This window comes from Gadus chalcogrammus, chromosome 14 (genome assembly GCF_026213295.1).
Source record: "Gadus chalcogrammus isolate NIFS_2021 chromosome 14, NIFS_Gcha_1.0, whole genome shotgun sequence".
NCBI lineage: Eukaryota > Metazoa > Chordata > Actinopteri > Gadiformes > Gadidae > Gadus > Gadus chalcogrammus.
This window is the reverse complement of record NC_079425.1, coordinates 15,036,794-15,053,644: the sequence shown is the minus strand read 5'-3', so window position 1 is coordinate 15,053,644 and position 16,851 is coordinate 15,036,794. Positions and strand designations below refer to the sequence as shown.

The 16,851-nt window shown below is 41.0% G+C and overlaps 1 protein-coding gene across 1 annotated transcript; it reads right to left on the bottom strand.

Moving 5' to 3' along the window:
* Nucleotides 1–4,739: 4,739 nt before the first annotated feature.
* nae1 (nedd8 activating enzyme E1 subunit 1) lies at nt 4,740–16,429 on the bottom strand. The gene is made up of 20 exons (XM_056608176.1): nt 16,302–16,429; nt 15,824–15,927; nt 15,678–15,738; nt 15,533–15,563; nt 14,855–14,926; nt 14,377–14,456; nt 13,827–13,936; nt 12,789–12,898; nt 12,127–12,189; nt 11,961–12,024; nt 11,746–11,837; nt 10,440–10,499; nt 9,875–10,008; nt 9,208–9,283; nt 8,787–8,826; nt 8,145–8,231; nt 7,564–7,656; nt 7,343–7,457; nt 5,357–5,406; nt 4,740–5,219 (listed from the first exon to the last, which is right to left on the bottom strand). The coding sequence occupies exons 1-20, from the start codon at nt 16,349–16,351 to the stop codon at nt 5,110–5,112; spliced, it is 1,602 nt and encodes a 533-aa protein (XP_056464151.1). The 5' UTR covers nt 16,352–16,429; the 3' UTR covers nt 4,740–5,109.
* Between the last annotated feature and the right edge of the window lie 422 nt (nt 16,430–16,851).

Here is a 16,851-nt window from a genome sequence, read left to right as displayed (position 1 = left end):
TAGGTTAACCTATTCCCTGCAAAAAAACAAAGCTAGCTATGATAAGATGCTGCACAACTAAGTACTTTCTTTTTAAGATAACATGTGCATGCCAATCTTTGTGACGCCCAACTGATCCAATCAGCCTTCATGAATACTATTGAAACTGAATACTCGATCAACATGTTGGCCCCATTGATTCACTCATCAAGTTTTTTGAGCAAATCAAAGACTGATGTTCCAATGAATTGATTAATTATCTTTGGTGCCAAAGAGAAGGGAGTTAAAGTAAACGCGTATACTAAATCTCTATCATTGAAGACCAAAAATGACTATCCACATGCAACAAGACCATTACCAAATCAGCCTACTATCACCTAAAAAACAGAGCAAGAATTAGAGGGTTGATATCTCAACAAAATACAAGCTTTTTTTATACAAATAATGGTTAACCTATGTTTGCACTATATTTATTCTGTTAGTTCCGTTACATTTTTCCTTTTTGATAAATATCTTTCATTTATTGTCCTTTTTTATGCTCTTAGTTGCTTTGTTATGCTTTATTCAAGAAGATACAGTGAGTTAGACAGGAAGGTATGGGAGAGAGAGAGGACATACAGCAAATTACCACGGGCAGGAATCTAACCTGGGTGAGTGCCCTAAGGACTGAGTCTCATTGAAACACCCACTATGAAGGGCTCTCAGAATGATGGTCCTTTTATGTTTTAACATGTGATTTCTTTATTTGCATTATGAATGACCATATGGTTGAAATGGGCTGTAGAAGTAAACTTGCCTTGGTGAGATAAATACATATTTTTAATTCATACTTCCTTTCTACACCTCAGAATAGAACTGTACTCACTCACAAAAAGAACTGCACTCACTCACTCACAAAACCGACCAGAGAACTACTCACTACAGCAGCAGATGTGGTGTTTGGTTCCCCATCATAGGACACAGCTGGGGCACCTCAGTAGAACAGGACAAGAGGTCATCTGACCTCTTATATTACAAACCACATGATGTCCTATCGACCTATCAACGTCTACCGACTGCTTTGTTTTCAGCCTATACATGACTCTGCTCTCTGTGATCTCTCTCGCTCTCTGATCCCTTTCTCTCTCAAGATTCAAACATATTTTGAAAGCACAAAAGGTAAAATAAAAAATCTCTCTTTCCCTCTCCGTCCATCTCGCAGTCCACCACTCTCTCGCTCCTTCTGTCTTTCTATCGATCCATCTCTTTCCACCTCCGTCCCGCTGTCTTTTATCTTTCTGTCAATGTCTCTGTTCCTCTCTCATCTCATCGTTAAAAACAGATTTTCTATCTTCTTTTTTCTTGGAAGATAAAACAGATGATCCTGGGGGGCAGAGTCGAGCTTTCTAATTCACTTACTGATAACAGATCAATGACATGCCCCCCCCCCCCCCCACACACACACACACACACACACCGACACCCCCCCCCCTGAGAGCAGCTCGGAGAGAAAAAACAATCTCAAAAAGCATTTGAAGTCTCACCACAATAACCTTTCACACAACTAAGATCTTACAAACCTATCCCATAAAGAGGAAGGGAACCGTCAGTTTCAGCTGGAATTAGAATACTATGAGATGAAATAAAAGGTGCTTTGGGTTAGTTAGTGAAGAAGCCTGTGGGTTAGGTAATCTGGGTCATGTGTGTTCAAGTGTGTCCTCCACCTTCTCTATATAGTGGAGAAATCTCTGCTATCCTGCCACACATCTGCTTTAGTGCTCATATTGGCTTCACCTGACACACACCAAACACAATGGAAAACGTTTTTAAGTGAGATCATTTCAGGCCGTAGAACAAGACATTTCTTTCCTCTATAGAGGACAATGGCATCTCAATGTTCCCGAAAAAAGAACGAGCAGAGCAAAAAGATGGCAGGCTCATGATTTGTTCTGTAGTTTATAACTGTGGTTCTAAATATAGCCAAGGTAACTGTGTGTTAAAAGAACATAGACTGCCATTTTCTATCTAGATACAAATATAGATATATGTAGATCTACTTTGAGGAAAATATACCATTAATTCATCAGATAGAATTGGAATCACAGTAGCACATTACAATAAAGGAAATTAATTGACCATTAAGTAACATTAGTGAATGCAGTAATAAGCAATGATTAACAGCTAGCCTATTTAAGAGTTAACTAATGGATCTAGCAATCCTTTAGTAGTAATAAGGCTTTTCATATTATACTTATGCTGTTGATGTTAACTATGGTATTCATTTAAGATTATGTTATTGTTTAACACTATTACGGATTTGAGATGGTCTGCCAGTGCAATCAGAGCTACATTAACTTACAATAACTGATTTAGAATACAAAAACCTAGCCCTAACCCACTACCCCTAACCCTGTGCTTATGCTACATAATAATGCTTATTACTGCATTAAATAATATTTATTAATAGTTTATCTATGTATACTTATTGCAAAGTGCTATCAGAATCACAAACATTGGATTAGGTCTTACCCTCAACCAAATAATGTTTTTGTTGGAGTTATGAGCTAAGCAGTGACCTAAATACTATCTATGAATTTCCTCTTGGTGAAGTGACAACATTTACATCTTATTAATTTATCAAAAGTGAGGCTGAGAACACTCAAAGCATATAATGAACAAATTGGACTGCAGCTACAGGAAGTACCTATAGGACCTATAGGAATATACTAGGTTAACTAGATTGTATTAGTGCTAGTAAAACATGGTTACAATACATCACACAAAGTGCATTCCACGTTCCAACAAAGAGGCAGCCTTTAATAAACTAAAGTAGTTTATCGTAAATAAGCACATTTCAACAGCAGGGTCAAGGAACAGGGGGATGTGAGACAATACAGGTATGAGGTGTCAGTTTGAAGAGAAAAAGAATGACGAAGGCAGCAGATAATGTCTGGAGAGATCTGAAACCAACCGATAATGAGGATGTTGACACAGCTGTAGTTGGACCTGCTCTGCAGAGATACACACATGCACACACACACAAATACACACAGGCATGCCCACACACATAGAATACACACACATACAGGCATGTGCATGTACACACGCACATGGGGAATCACATACAGACACACGCACAGACACACACACACACACACACACACACACACACAAAGCTAGAGTCTGATGCAAGGGGGAACAGCTGGATATCTTGACCTTCAAACAGGACTCACCACTGAGTTTCAAATGTCTCCCAAGTCAAGTCCCCTCTCGGGGAAAACTCAGTTAATGCTAGAGTAGATGTTGATCAAAGGTGATGTGAATTGTCATATATTCGTCTTGATTTCACAAAATCAGACTAAATATCACAAGATTAACTGATATATTTCTATACTGCCTAGCCTTCTGTATGCCTGGAATGCTTAAAAACAGAAAAAACTAATAATGTCGTATAAAGAAGCACCAAATGCTTGCGATGTGACTCAAAAAGAATAACAAGAGATTTAATAGGTATGTTTATTCCTAAAGGTTCAAAGTAAAAATTAAAGGCAAGAATTTCCTCTATTGCAGCCGGTCCCGTCAAACACTCGCTTGTTTTGCAGGGCTATGTGCAACAATTTGGAGGACTCTCCCCAGACCAGAGAGAGTGGGAAACACATGCAGCCTACGCGGCAACAGCGATATAGTTCGACTTCAAGAAGCAGCACATCTAAATGACCAGCCAACCTCGTTAAGCCCAGGCTCTTGCTAATGTGAGAAAACCTTTAGTGACAGGAGCTGCTAGCTACAATAGGCCCTTCTGTTGGGCACTGAGCTCTGCCCTTGTCAAAGGCAAAGACATATCGTAAAGCACAGGGACGTGTCTATGCGGAGAAGAAGAAACGAGAGAGAGAGAGAGAGAGAGAGAGAGAGAGAGAGAGAGAGAGAGAGAGAGAGAGAGAGAGAGAGAGAGAGAGAGAGAGAGAGAGAGAATGTTGATGAAATGCTGAAGGCATGTTTCTGCTTCTATTCAGGAAAAAAAAACGTTACATAACATCGTCGGAAGCGATCCAAAAAGATAAACAATCTGCACGTTTATTTTTCAATCTGCAGCGATCAAGTAAACTGAGCAACAGAGCAGTTGAGAAAGTAAGACAGTCCAACTTGTGGACATAAGATTTCTATATTGAGAAAAGTACTTTTTACTGCCGTAAAGTAACCAGTGACTGGTTACTTTACTACTGGTCCCATTGGTTAAAAATACTGACAATTTGTATGACAGTGCCCTCTGCTGTTTGAATAAACCTTGTGACTGATGGTTAATTCATCCATAATGAGACAAATCGGTTTAGGTTAGAGTTTTGGCAGCCTTTTTTAAGATTGAGTAATCAGGGGAGCTTTCGAATTAAGGAAGCTAATCAAATCCCGAGTATTTCACATGATAGTCAGCAAACACCCATTTGGAAAACATTGGTCAAATCAGACATCAACAGTAAATGTCCCTTCTGATAAGGATAAATATATTACAATGAATGATATATCACCCTGTAAATATCACAATACATATATATATATATCAACATCAAGGACATCTCTTTATCTTCACCTAAACCCCATCTCAGACAAATTTGTGCTTTACTATATTCTACACCATTTAATTCTCAGAGTAGAAACAGCACTATTTTCTTTAAAAAATGTCTTGCTCTGACATATTCTATACCCACATTAAAACAATCTGCTCAAGGAAAGTAAATCCTCTAAAATAATTGAGTGAAATGGGCGACGAATAAAAGAGTGACACCTTCATACTTAAAGAAGTTAGTTTATTTAACGTTCACAACCACAAGTGCATGTTTATGTAGAGACTAACCTGCAAAGTTGGAGAGAAGTGCTTTCTCAAACATTGTTGTGGTCTAGGCTGTAGGTCTACACTATGTCTGCTGGTTTAATAACAGATTAGTTGCAGTATCTCCTTCGATGATAGGGGCAAAGACCTTCCGTTTCTGAATAATAAACATCAAAATAAAGCGAGATGAACAGCTGGATCTTGTGAAAACACGTTCACCATTACGTTACAGGGTCAACATTAGCAGCTAGCGTGGAGCCCTCCCTGGTCAACACATAGAGCTCCACTAGCTGTGGACTGTTTTTCCCAGCAGACGGTGGAAGCGTCTACAGCTGGTAGGTGGCCGAGGTCTGGGACATGGCGTTGTAGATGAACGTGTTGTTGAATGGGACAAACTGATGGCTGACCATCTTGATCACTTCCTGGGCCGCCGCCCCTGAAACAAACAACACCACCATCAACAGGGATCTAATAAATAAGTGGCTGTATGCGAAAACTACATGTTACTACTTTGTATAAATGGTTTTACAGCCCAAAATCATTTGACTATTCATATAAATGTGAGCTTCTTACCGCCCAGAAAAGCAGCGACTGTGTGAGGTTCAGCAGCACCATAGCGACAGCTTTAGAGAAGAAACAACAAAGCACAAATCAATAAACACATATATAAACACTTTTCAGAGTCAAACCTTTGTCTTGACAACTAAAAAAAGTATATAGGGGCAGGATAGTGTTCAACTCCACGGACAAGTTTGATCCCTGAGGTCTGCAGCCTAGCTATGGGCATCCACCGAGATCTAGATGCCCCAACCCCTACCTACGGGCTCCTGAGTTATAACAACTCACTGAGAGGCTCTATGGAGAAAAGTATCATATAAATTGATAGCAAATAGTAATAATAAGAGGAGAATATTCATTATAAACCAAGAAAGACACACAGAATACATTATTTAGCCGAAAGGAACAAATAACACTCCAAGCCGTGTGACTTGTACTAACGACTATATCTTGTTTCTGTTTTATTTATTTTTTATTTATTATGTTTTTTTTTCTATTTTTTCCACAATGTCTTGTTTTTTTAAACGATTTATGATGACTATATGCTCTGTAAGGTGACCTTGGGTGTCTTGAAAGGCGCTGTCACGTTAAAATTGTATCGGGGGCGAAAATTGTACCGGCCTACGTCATCGTTTGTTTACATCCTGACAACCTGCCCGGCAACAGTCGACGCGATGCAGAAAACATGTTTCCAAACGACGAAATGACATAATACAGATAGCGGATCGCTATCTGTATTATGATAGATAGCGATAACACTTGTTTTTACTTTATATTTGTATTGTATTTAATTGTTTAATCGAAACAATAAAAAAATTTGCCCGCGAAACGGTCGATCGCGTCAAATGACAAATGTTTTGCACGCGAAACGGGCGATCGCGTCAAATGACGTAGGAGGGTTCTTGAAACATAATACAGATAACGGATCGCTAGATAACACTTGTTTTTACTTTATATTTGTATTGTATTGAATTGTTTAATCGAATTTAGCTAGTAAACTGAGTGTTTTAAGCAGGTTTCATAGTCTAGAACAGGGGTGCCCAACCTTTTTTGACCCAAGATCTACTTTTCAAGTAGCCAACCTCCCGAGATCTACCAGCAAACCTACCTTCAAGCCGGGGGGGGGGGGGGTGGAGAACAATTGTTGACGGGGGGGGGGGGGGGTTGTATCGTGAACCTACGGACTTCAATGGGGGTTTCATTCCGTCTGCGCACGGCACCTTCTCAACGATAATCAATAATCTTCCTCCCACTCAGGGTGAAAATGGTAGGTCTTAGCTTGTTTCCCCTCAGCCATGCCAACGTTTAGGAGTGTGTAACTACTGTTGACGGCTTTCAACTGCTGTTAACAGCACATGCGCTACCGCGCGTATATGCTACCGCGCAAATTTAATTTCATTAAAAAAAAATTTTTATAAGTTCGCACTGAACAAAGTGCATTTAGCAGGTAAAAAATAAGGTAAAAATAGCAATATTAAATAGACAATACATAAAAATTTCATTTTTTTCTTCACCCCTTCGCGATCGACTTGGGATCTGTCGGCGATCTACTGGTAGACCGCGATCGACTGGTTGGGCACCCCTGGTCTAGAATGTTCAAGAACCTTCCTACGTGATTTGACGCGTCATTTGACGCGATCGCCCGTTTTGCGGGCAATTTTTTTTATTGTTTCGATTAAACAATTAAATACAATACAAATATAAAGTAAAAACAAGTGTTATCGCTATCTATCATAATACAGATAGCGATCCACTATCTGTATTATGTTATTTCGTCGTTTGGAAACATGTTTTCTGCATCGCGTCGTCTGTTGCCGGGCAGATTGTCAAGTTGTCAGGATGTAAACAAACGATGACGTAGGCCGGTACAATTTTCGCCCCCGGTACAATTTTAACGTGACAGCGCCTCTAAATTAAATGTATTATTAATATTATTATTATTATTTGTACTACAGAATAGCAGGGACTGGATTTGTGGGCCGTGTTACCGGGGAAACTCACAACTCATGGATGTAATCGTCTTTGATGCTGACGTTGAGGTTGTATTCCTGGAGAAGGGAGGTCACACACAACTTCAGCTTACTGATGTCCTCCTCCACTTGGTAGTTATACACCCCTGGAAAAAGCACAGCCAATCAGAATAACCAGATATATACCTCCAGCATCACATTGGTAGCGTTTGGTTGATCTGATCCAGGTCTGTGGCAGCGTGGTGTTCTCACCGGGGTAGCGGGAGTGCTGGTGGTAGAAGCGGTCGACGGAGCGCAGCATCAGGTAGAGGACCATCTCACTGTCTGGGCTGTCCATACAGGAGGCTGAGGAGACAGAGGAACTCAGGAAGGATACACTTCCAAGCACCGCCAATAGAACAGATACAGCATCATAGCATGACAAGCTCGACCGCCAACCGACAGAAGAGGTTATATCTGTATGTGTAACACACTTCACAAGTCCTTCATTCCCGATGCCATCAATATCAGACTAAAAAATAACATTCTGTACACTTGCACTAGACCACTTAACCAAATGCTTCCATTCTTTAACTTGTTGTATACTGTATTGAATGTTGTGTCTCACTGAGCGTACATATATTCAACTTTTTTCTGTCCATCGTGATTGACAATAAAGAAATATTAATTTGAATCGGAATATATTCAAAACATAATACATAAAACATGTAGTGCATGTCAATTTGTGATTTGTGTACCAGGTCCTCCCATGCTTGATATCTAATAATAATAATAATAATAATAATAATAATAATCGAAGAAGAAGAATAGAGACACAGCGTGACGCTACTCACTGATTTCATCTTTGTTCACAGATTCCACCGCGTATTCCTCAGCCAGAGACCTGCAATGTAACACTCTCAGGAAGGCAGCGTTCTTACCTGGAGAGAAAACCAACGCACACCACCAAGTTGAACACAGCATGTTGTCACACATTTCGCAGTATGACAGAATTCCCAAAACATAACTTTGCATTGAGATTCAACATAATTTGGTGACGACATACAGACGCATTAATATAGATTACGATTCATCTATTGGTTTCAGGGGAAATTATTTGTTACAATGTTACTAACCCTAACCCTACAATTGGTCAGGTTAAAAAAAAACCTCTTAAACAAAGTCTAATGCCTAAAATGGATGGCATTAGGAAACACAAATATAGGAAAACAGGGTCAAAAGATTGAAGTTGACATAACATCTGATTAGTACCACGATGATTGGCCCTAATTACACTAAGTGGGTTTTCCTTCTCAAAACTTTTGTTAATTCACTTTTTCTGGCAAACGTGCTGGACTTAAGTTAGTTAGACGAAAATAATCAATGCACTTCCTAGCAGCGCTAATGCTGGTCAAAGTAGAAACACACTCATGATTCTCCAGTGCAAATTCGTATTAGGAGCGCATTTTAATTGGTTATCAGACTTCTCTACTTACAAAACAGTTTGATGTCCTTCTCTGACACGCTCTCGGGGGTCTGGGAGAAAAAGGGGGAAAAACACTCAAATGTATTAATTGTTAATAAGAATGGGAAAAAATATATATTAATCAAAATGATTGCGATGAAGTAAGGCATTATTTACCACCATTCTGTATGAATGGTTGATAACGTATGATACGCATTATGATGTTTCCATTACAATATTACTATAGCCCAAGAAGGTAATGTAATACTGCAATACCACCTAGTGGAGAAGAAGCTGATGAGACAAAAAACAACCTGACCTGCCATATAAATACCAATGCTGTCAGCATTCATGTCAATATTGTGTAATAACAGAGCAGGAGTTTTGTGTTGCAACAGAGGTTTGAGTGGGATGTTACAGTATCAGTAGAGGTCCAGGTTGTGGCCCAGTACCTTGCCAGTAGTCTGCAGGAGGGACTCCACATGTTTGGCCACAGCTGCAGCGTCCTGCAGGGCTTTGTCCCGGTACCTTTACCCCAAGAAACATCAGAGCCTTCACAACCACCAGAACAACCAACAAAGAAACACAAAGGCCTCAAACACACCATCGCACCCATCAGCTCCCTCCAAGCCATCAAGCGCTTTGAACAAGATGGCCGCAAAGTGAATAAGCCCACTACCCCCTCACTAATGAATACACGTATCTAATCCCCTCACCTACAGTATGACCACTTATTTACATTTACATAAAGGGCATTTAAGCAGACGCTTTTATCCAAAGCGACTTACAATAAGTACTTTGTCATTAGAATGAAACAATATATTGCTGTCGGTACATTAAAGATGTTCATAGAACCAAGTGCAAGTACTAACAAACGCTAGGCTAACCCATTCCCCTCATACAGCAGTGATAGCTACCTACTGCAGATGCTACACAATTAAGTACTATGAAGAAATACAACGTTCATTAAGTGCGTACATTAAGAGCGTTCATTAACTCCCCCTTAATTTAAGACCCCTTACCTCCACCCATCTGAGCAAATGACCGATCCCCTTCACAGATAACCACTCCCACTTTCGTCTAAAAACCAAAGTTTTAAAATCTTTCTTTAACACTTACACATTTTGCAGGTTGATGAACCTCTGGGAGTCTGAGATCATATCTGGGATGGTGCCTCGAGCGGGAAGGCATCCCTTGCCTTCATGCAGGACAAACTCCTTCACGGCCCTGAGCATCACCCAGAAGGCTGCGCTCTGGAACACAGCCGTGGACACACACGCTGCTTCAGTGCAAGGGGAGACTTATGCATGTTCTTAGAACTAGCAACATCCACAAGGTCTACCGTCCTCTGGAAGTAGGCTAAACACTTTTCGTTTAGCCTACTTCTCAAATCGAGTAGTGTGTAATCTTTATTAAAGCTCTTAAATAACTGTTGTTCTCAGATTTGTCGTTCTTATTGTTATTTTCCCGTTCTTGTTATTCACTTTGGAATTCTGAACAGCAAAAATGTATTTACATTTGATTGATCAATACATAAGTGCTAGTTGGTTCATTCTATCATGTCCATCCGCCCAGACACTGAGGGGTCAGCTGACCGAGTAAGACCTTTGGAAGATGGATAGACCATACTTGTCTGGTCCACTTGTCCTGTCGGGTCTAACTTACTTATATGGGACGGACTCACCTGGGATGTGATGTTGGTACATTGTTCGCTGTTGAATAGATCCTCCACCGAGCTGGGAACCTATAGCAACAAGATAATGTTACTATCCAACCTGCTTACTGGACAATAATCAAAGGGAATGTCTTCTGGAACAAAATATTTGGGTTTAACCAGAGATAAAAAAGCATGTAGAACACAGGGTCATTTAATGAGACAGTTGTATTGGTAACGCCCTTTATTAATTCCAGACGGGAAAACCTCAGGGTTGTTAGAAAGGGCACTGCTGGTTTACTAGGTCACAATGTTGTCATGTGATATTTGGTCGCTGGGTAATGTAGTCAGGTTGGTGTAGAGGCGAAATTTATATCTTGGTAGCGATGTAAAGTGTAAGTAAAGTAAGTTAGTCAAATGTATTTATAAAGCAGATTTATAAGTTCGCACTGAACAAAGTGCATTTAGCAGGTAAAAAATAAGGTAAAAATAGCAATATTAAATAGACAATACATAAAACCCAGACATCCACATATAAACAAAGATAGCAGTGCAGAGGTCAGATAGTTAATGGGGAGAAAAGGCCAGGGTGTACAGATGGGATTTGAGCCTTGATCTAAAGGCAGGAATGGAGGGGACATCACGTAAGTGAGGTAGCAGTTGGTTCCACAGGCGCGGAGCAGCTACTGCGAAGGCCCCGTCACCTTTTTGTTTGAGTCAGGAGCGGGGGATGTGGAGAAGACCCTTATTAGAGGACCTAGGGGCTGAGTGGGGATGTAAAAGGTCAGAGTTGTATGATGGGGCCTGGCCTTTGAGGGCTCTGAACACCATAAGATCTGTTTTTAAACGGATTCTATGTTGTACTGGCAGCCAGTGAAGGGATGCAAGAACGGGTGTGATATGCTCCCACTATTTTGTCCCAGTCAACAGTCTTGCTGCTGCATTCTGAAACATTTGGAGGCGTGATAAAGTGGAATGTGATGTTGGGTTTCTGGGTCATGCAATTATAGGGTCGTATAGACTTATAGACTAGGCTTGGTGATGAAGTTAGGTGTGTTTGTATATTTGTTACATGTAGCATCTGGACAAATAGCATGGGTACCTTTTGGGGTTTAAAACTACAAGTGTACTTGATGCTATGTTCTTGGGTTATGTAGTAACATGGTTGTACAGAGACCGATTACGCAGGGTTTGAGGATAATGTTATTCCAGGGATGTATAGATCAGGTGAGGCAGGTCTTCTGGGTAATCTAGTTAGATGGTTGTATGGAGACAGATAAGGCAAGGTTACTTGGTAATGTGGTTCCAGGGTGGTATATAGAGGCTCCATTGGTACCTTGGTTGGGTTTAAAGCCGTGTTGACGTTCTTGACAGCCTCTTCAAAGTTCTCCTCATCCTCTCGAACACCATTCTCCTTCTTCAAGATTCCTGAGGAGAAAAGTAAAAATATCACTTTGTGCAACACCTGGTCATGTGTTAATAATTAATACGATTACTCACAATGATAAACCACTCAAGTTGAGGTGTTTCAGCGATGCGTGGTAGCCTTACCTTCTCGGATCATTTGTCTGAAGGCTTCCTTCTCCTTGTAGTTTTTGGGTGGCTGACCTTCATGCTATGAGATAAAAACAAACCAAACACTTTCTAAAAATCATATGAATCTAAACAAACACCCCATGGTGAGCGTCTATCTAGACCATAGCAGGTCTCCTCTTACCTCTGTGAGCCACGTCTCCAGGAACTTGGCAATGATGACAATCCAGGGGGTGTGACTGTGATCCTGCAAACACCAGGAAGAACATCACATACAAACTATCTTATACAAACTGCCTCAGACATCAGATACACTCAGTCTACAGACTAACCCTCGGAGTCTACGGACCATCAGGACACATTAGGGAGTCTTTCTCTACTGTGACTACAGGGTGGAGTCGAAAACCACAACCTCTACACTACTCTGCCCACCCCTTATTCAAATGACACTTAAACAGTCCATAGTATGTTCCAAGTATACCTAGCCTGGGTAGCCCCGCACATTCTTCCGGCGATTTGAGTTTGCCCTGCGCTAGGGTCTGGAGAAGAGCAATACATTCCTTTCTGCTTCCGATACGTTTTTGCGGGAGCCAATCACCAAGCTGGCTTTTCCCCTTGGCGCGCTATTGGCTGGTTTAACACAATGTCGACAGGGAAGCGACGGCAAACAGCCAATCGCGCACAGAGACAGTTGAACAAGGCCCGTTGATCATGCCTCCTGTGCTGAAGAAAATGACAGCAGCTTCCCCAGACCAACGTGCAATCTACGATTGGCTTGGTCTCAATCGTAGATTGCACACACACACACACACACACACACACACACAAACACACACACACACACACCTTCTTGTCCATGCTGTCCAGCTGGTACGACTGGATGTGGTCGGTGAGCTCAGAGAAGGGCCGGTCCAACCGGAGATCTTCCAGGGCATTGTCTGGGTGAGACTCTATGACTGGTGGAACAGAATCACAATAAACATAACATACATCTGGATCTTCATCAACATATAAACTACATGTTCATGTCATATAGCTGATTTCAGAATTAAATAGAGGAAGTACGGGTTATAAAGTAGACTGATCAAATATAACATCATAACCATGTGAGAGGTTAGGCTAGAAACATTAGAGATTCTAAAGGGAAAGAATTAAGGCTAATTCATACTTCAGCGTCCACGTAATGTGAATGTCGTTTTCCGGCCATTTCCGCAAGGGGTCGTGTGGTCGACCTCGTACAGCCCACAATTTGTGAGCGTGTATAAGGTACACATAGCAAGCGCTATCAGAGGATGTCAAGGAGATCCAAATTGATACATGAAGCTCCTAATGCCCTTGCTTCTCCTTCTGCTTTTTTATGGCGGTTGGTAGACAGTGTTATGGTGCATGACCACCAGAAACTAGAAAGGAGTGTGACGGGAAATGCGAATGCGTGGAACGCCAGTCCAATGCAGACCCAGAATTGAACTAGGAATGGAACAGCGTGCGGAACGCAGGAAGTATGTCCGAGCCTTTATACCATCTTCTGAAAGAGGCGTCCATTATTGGCCTTGGGAGACCATCCTGATCAACAACAAAAAACGATGTGCCCAATCAGTGCAGGGGGTGTTTCAGTTCATCACAAAGTAAGGGCCGCGCAGTCTGCAGTATTAAAGCAGACATATTATGGCATTTTCACAACAAGTAAACATTGTATTTGAGTTCAAGAAGACATGTTTTTGAAGCTGTTTGCTGGAGATAGCTTTTAGGGACTTTCACAACAAGTAAAGACTCTTAGTGGGGGATATCTCGGCATTAATTCAGAAGAATTGGGGGAAAGGAACTTCGGCCTTGACTGAATCTTATGGACTTCATATGTTAAAGATTGACATGCGAAGCACTCACCTGTATGCTCCTTCACCACAAGCCTCATGTAGCCCATGAGGCCATAGGTCCAACAGACCAGGAAGGGAACGCCAACGGCCCACAGAACCGAGCCGAGCCTCAGGCGCGTGCTGACACCCAGGGAATACAAAACACAGGCTGGCTCAATGGGCTTAAACAGCAGGGTTATCCACATTCAGCACTGACTGCAGCATGGCAACTAAAACCATAACAGTACAAACTAGTCAGAATTGCAACCAATCTACTGAAATAAGAAATGCAATAGTTATATTTAGAGCATTCTGCCTCATGAGATATAGTGACTAAAATCGTTTTAACCATTTCAATATCTGCCTGAAACATCAATATTCCAGTGAATTTATGTGTGTTGCACCAAACACTGATTTATTTGCACATGGCTGTGTGTATATAAAGGTCAGGACCTTCAAACCATTTAAATCATTTATAATGCAAATATCATCCAAAATCAATACCATTAGTCAGCAATCTAAGGGGACCCTAGTAGGTCCAAACAAGTTGTGAGTTGGAAACTGTGCCTTGGTGTCAGTACCTTTCTGAAAGCTGAACCCCAATAACGATGGAGAACCTGTGGAAGAACTCGGGGTCATTGTCCAACAGCTGGTCTGCACTCTGGAGAAGATAGACCAACAGGTTATTCACAGTCTGTTCAGTTCAATGTTCATAACGTATCATCTCTTTAAGATCAAATTAAACTTTATTGATTCAAGCTCCGTCATTTAAGAAGACTGGCTTGTGTCTAACTTCAACTACGTACATTGTCGTGGTAAAGTGCATTGCTAAATTTAAAACATTTAAAAACATTGCTAAGGTATAACATTATGTAGGTAACAATGTTTCGTAATTCAAATTGTTGGTGCCCACCGTCAGTCTCGAAAAACAATTTTGAAATTCATTAAAATATTATTATTGGTCCAGAATGGATTACGGTGGCCACCAAAAGGGTTGAAATCCACTCGGGGTGCTGACCCCGAGTCGATTTTAAAATGTGTTTCAAAGAGTCAACATACTTCCTCAACAAAGTTTCCAGAGACATCACTATTCAGCTCCTGGAGCAGCTCAGTAGCAGCCTGGGCCCGGTTCTTGAAAATAAATGTGTGTCACGATATTAATTATACATTTCATTGTAACTTAACAAAAGTAGAGATTGGCGAGAGCGGGTATAGCTAGGGCTTTGATGAAGAGAACGTATTGGTTCTAACTGAAGACGTGATTAAAGGACCTACCCTGGCAAAACAACAGTGGATATGTGATGATCCTGCTACCTGCTTAAGCAGCTGCCTGTTTTATCATTTAAGGGAATAAAGAGGCTGGCAGCCTTTGATTGGCTAGTAAAAGTGATGGGCAAACGTTTATCCATTTAAGGGCAAGAAGAGATCGGCGCATCTGATTGCACAATGGGTCATCTGTTTTCAATGTTAATTTCCATGCACCCAAAATGTGGTTTGGGGATGGAAAACTGGGATTTGATTGTGGTTTGGGCCTGCATTCGACATCCCTGATGAGACTCTCTGCGGGGAAGGAGGTATTACTGATGATCAGTGCTGTTATGAGTGTTATTTTTCTACACAGAAGGATGAGGTGGCCAGCGCTCATATGTATGTACTGCAGGTCACTCACATGTTTAGGAGGTTTTGAAAAGAGAGGAAGACAATTTGTGTGCACATTTTGCTTATAGTGAGACATACCCTTCCTATGCTGTTTTGGCTGAGGAAAAAGCTGTAAGACAAAAACAAAAGTCACACTGGGTCAGACATATTGATTCCATTACGCACATCTCAATAAATCTGAATCAGTCCACAAATATAATGTGATTCTCATTTAATTCCTTACTTGTTTCCCACATCTTCTCCTAAGACTGTGTGGCCGTCAATGATGGTAAAAGCTCCTATGCCTTGAATTCACAATTAAAAAGTTGATGAAGAGATTAGTCAACGTCTGTATGATTTGGAGAAACTGTATTGTAATACTGTGGTCACCTGGAAGTACAAGGTTTTTAAGGATCTCTGTCCCTGATGCGGTGGCGTTGATGAGACAGACGTGGGCGTTCTCCAGAACCTCCTGTCCATGGTCTCCCCACAGTCTGCAAGACGGGGTTGGATCATGAAGCAAGAATGCATACAAAAACTAAAACCTGTACATTGCACACTCCTCTACCGGTAGCTTACTTACAGATGCCGAATATTTATTTAGCTTTTAGACATTCATGAACGGAATAGCAAGCAGGAAGCAGGAAAGCACTGTATTACAATACGACGATACGACGATTAAGATACGATGTATCATCACCTTACAATGAAACATTACATTGGCTTACTGAGTGATTTTGGTAATGTTTACCTAGAGCTAGTTGGCTAAACAGGTCTAACGCTAGGCATGCCTATTCGGCATCAGTTATATCTAAATAATAATGCTGATTTACGTTTCCTTCTTAGTATACATTTACGTTTAATTTACCTCAGCTGCCTGTCATATTTCTGCTCTTTGGATGCTTTAGTAGCTGCCATGCTAGAGTTTCCAGGCTAGTAACATGGGACTAGTACTACCCACAAAGCGCACAAATGGAAACATCGCGGGACTTTGCGATGAGCTTGTCTTTCGTCCTCTACTTTGTCCTCTAGGGGTGTCGGTTTTCCAACAACGAAGCCTTTGTTGTTGGAAGACCCCTTGTCTAACGCACGGGCGATTGGTATATTCTGGAATTAGATTCGCATTCCCTTTAAGGCTAAATTTGAACACACAAAAAGACTCACAGACCTGAACAATCAAAAGAAAAAAGAAAAAAAATGTACGAAAGTTTAAAAAGAGAGAATATTAGATAGGAAGAAAGAAGAAAAAGAAAGGCGACTAGAATTGGAGACTGTATATTAAATATAATTGATCAAATGTTCTGTTTTCAATTGTTATCTTATTTTTTCTAATGTTTTGCAGGGTGTTTAATCCTTTACATCGTTTCAGCTAAACAATCTAAAAACAAGAAACAATAACAACGCCGCCGAGTGACAGA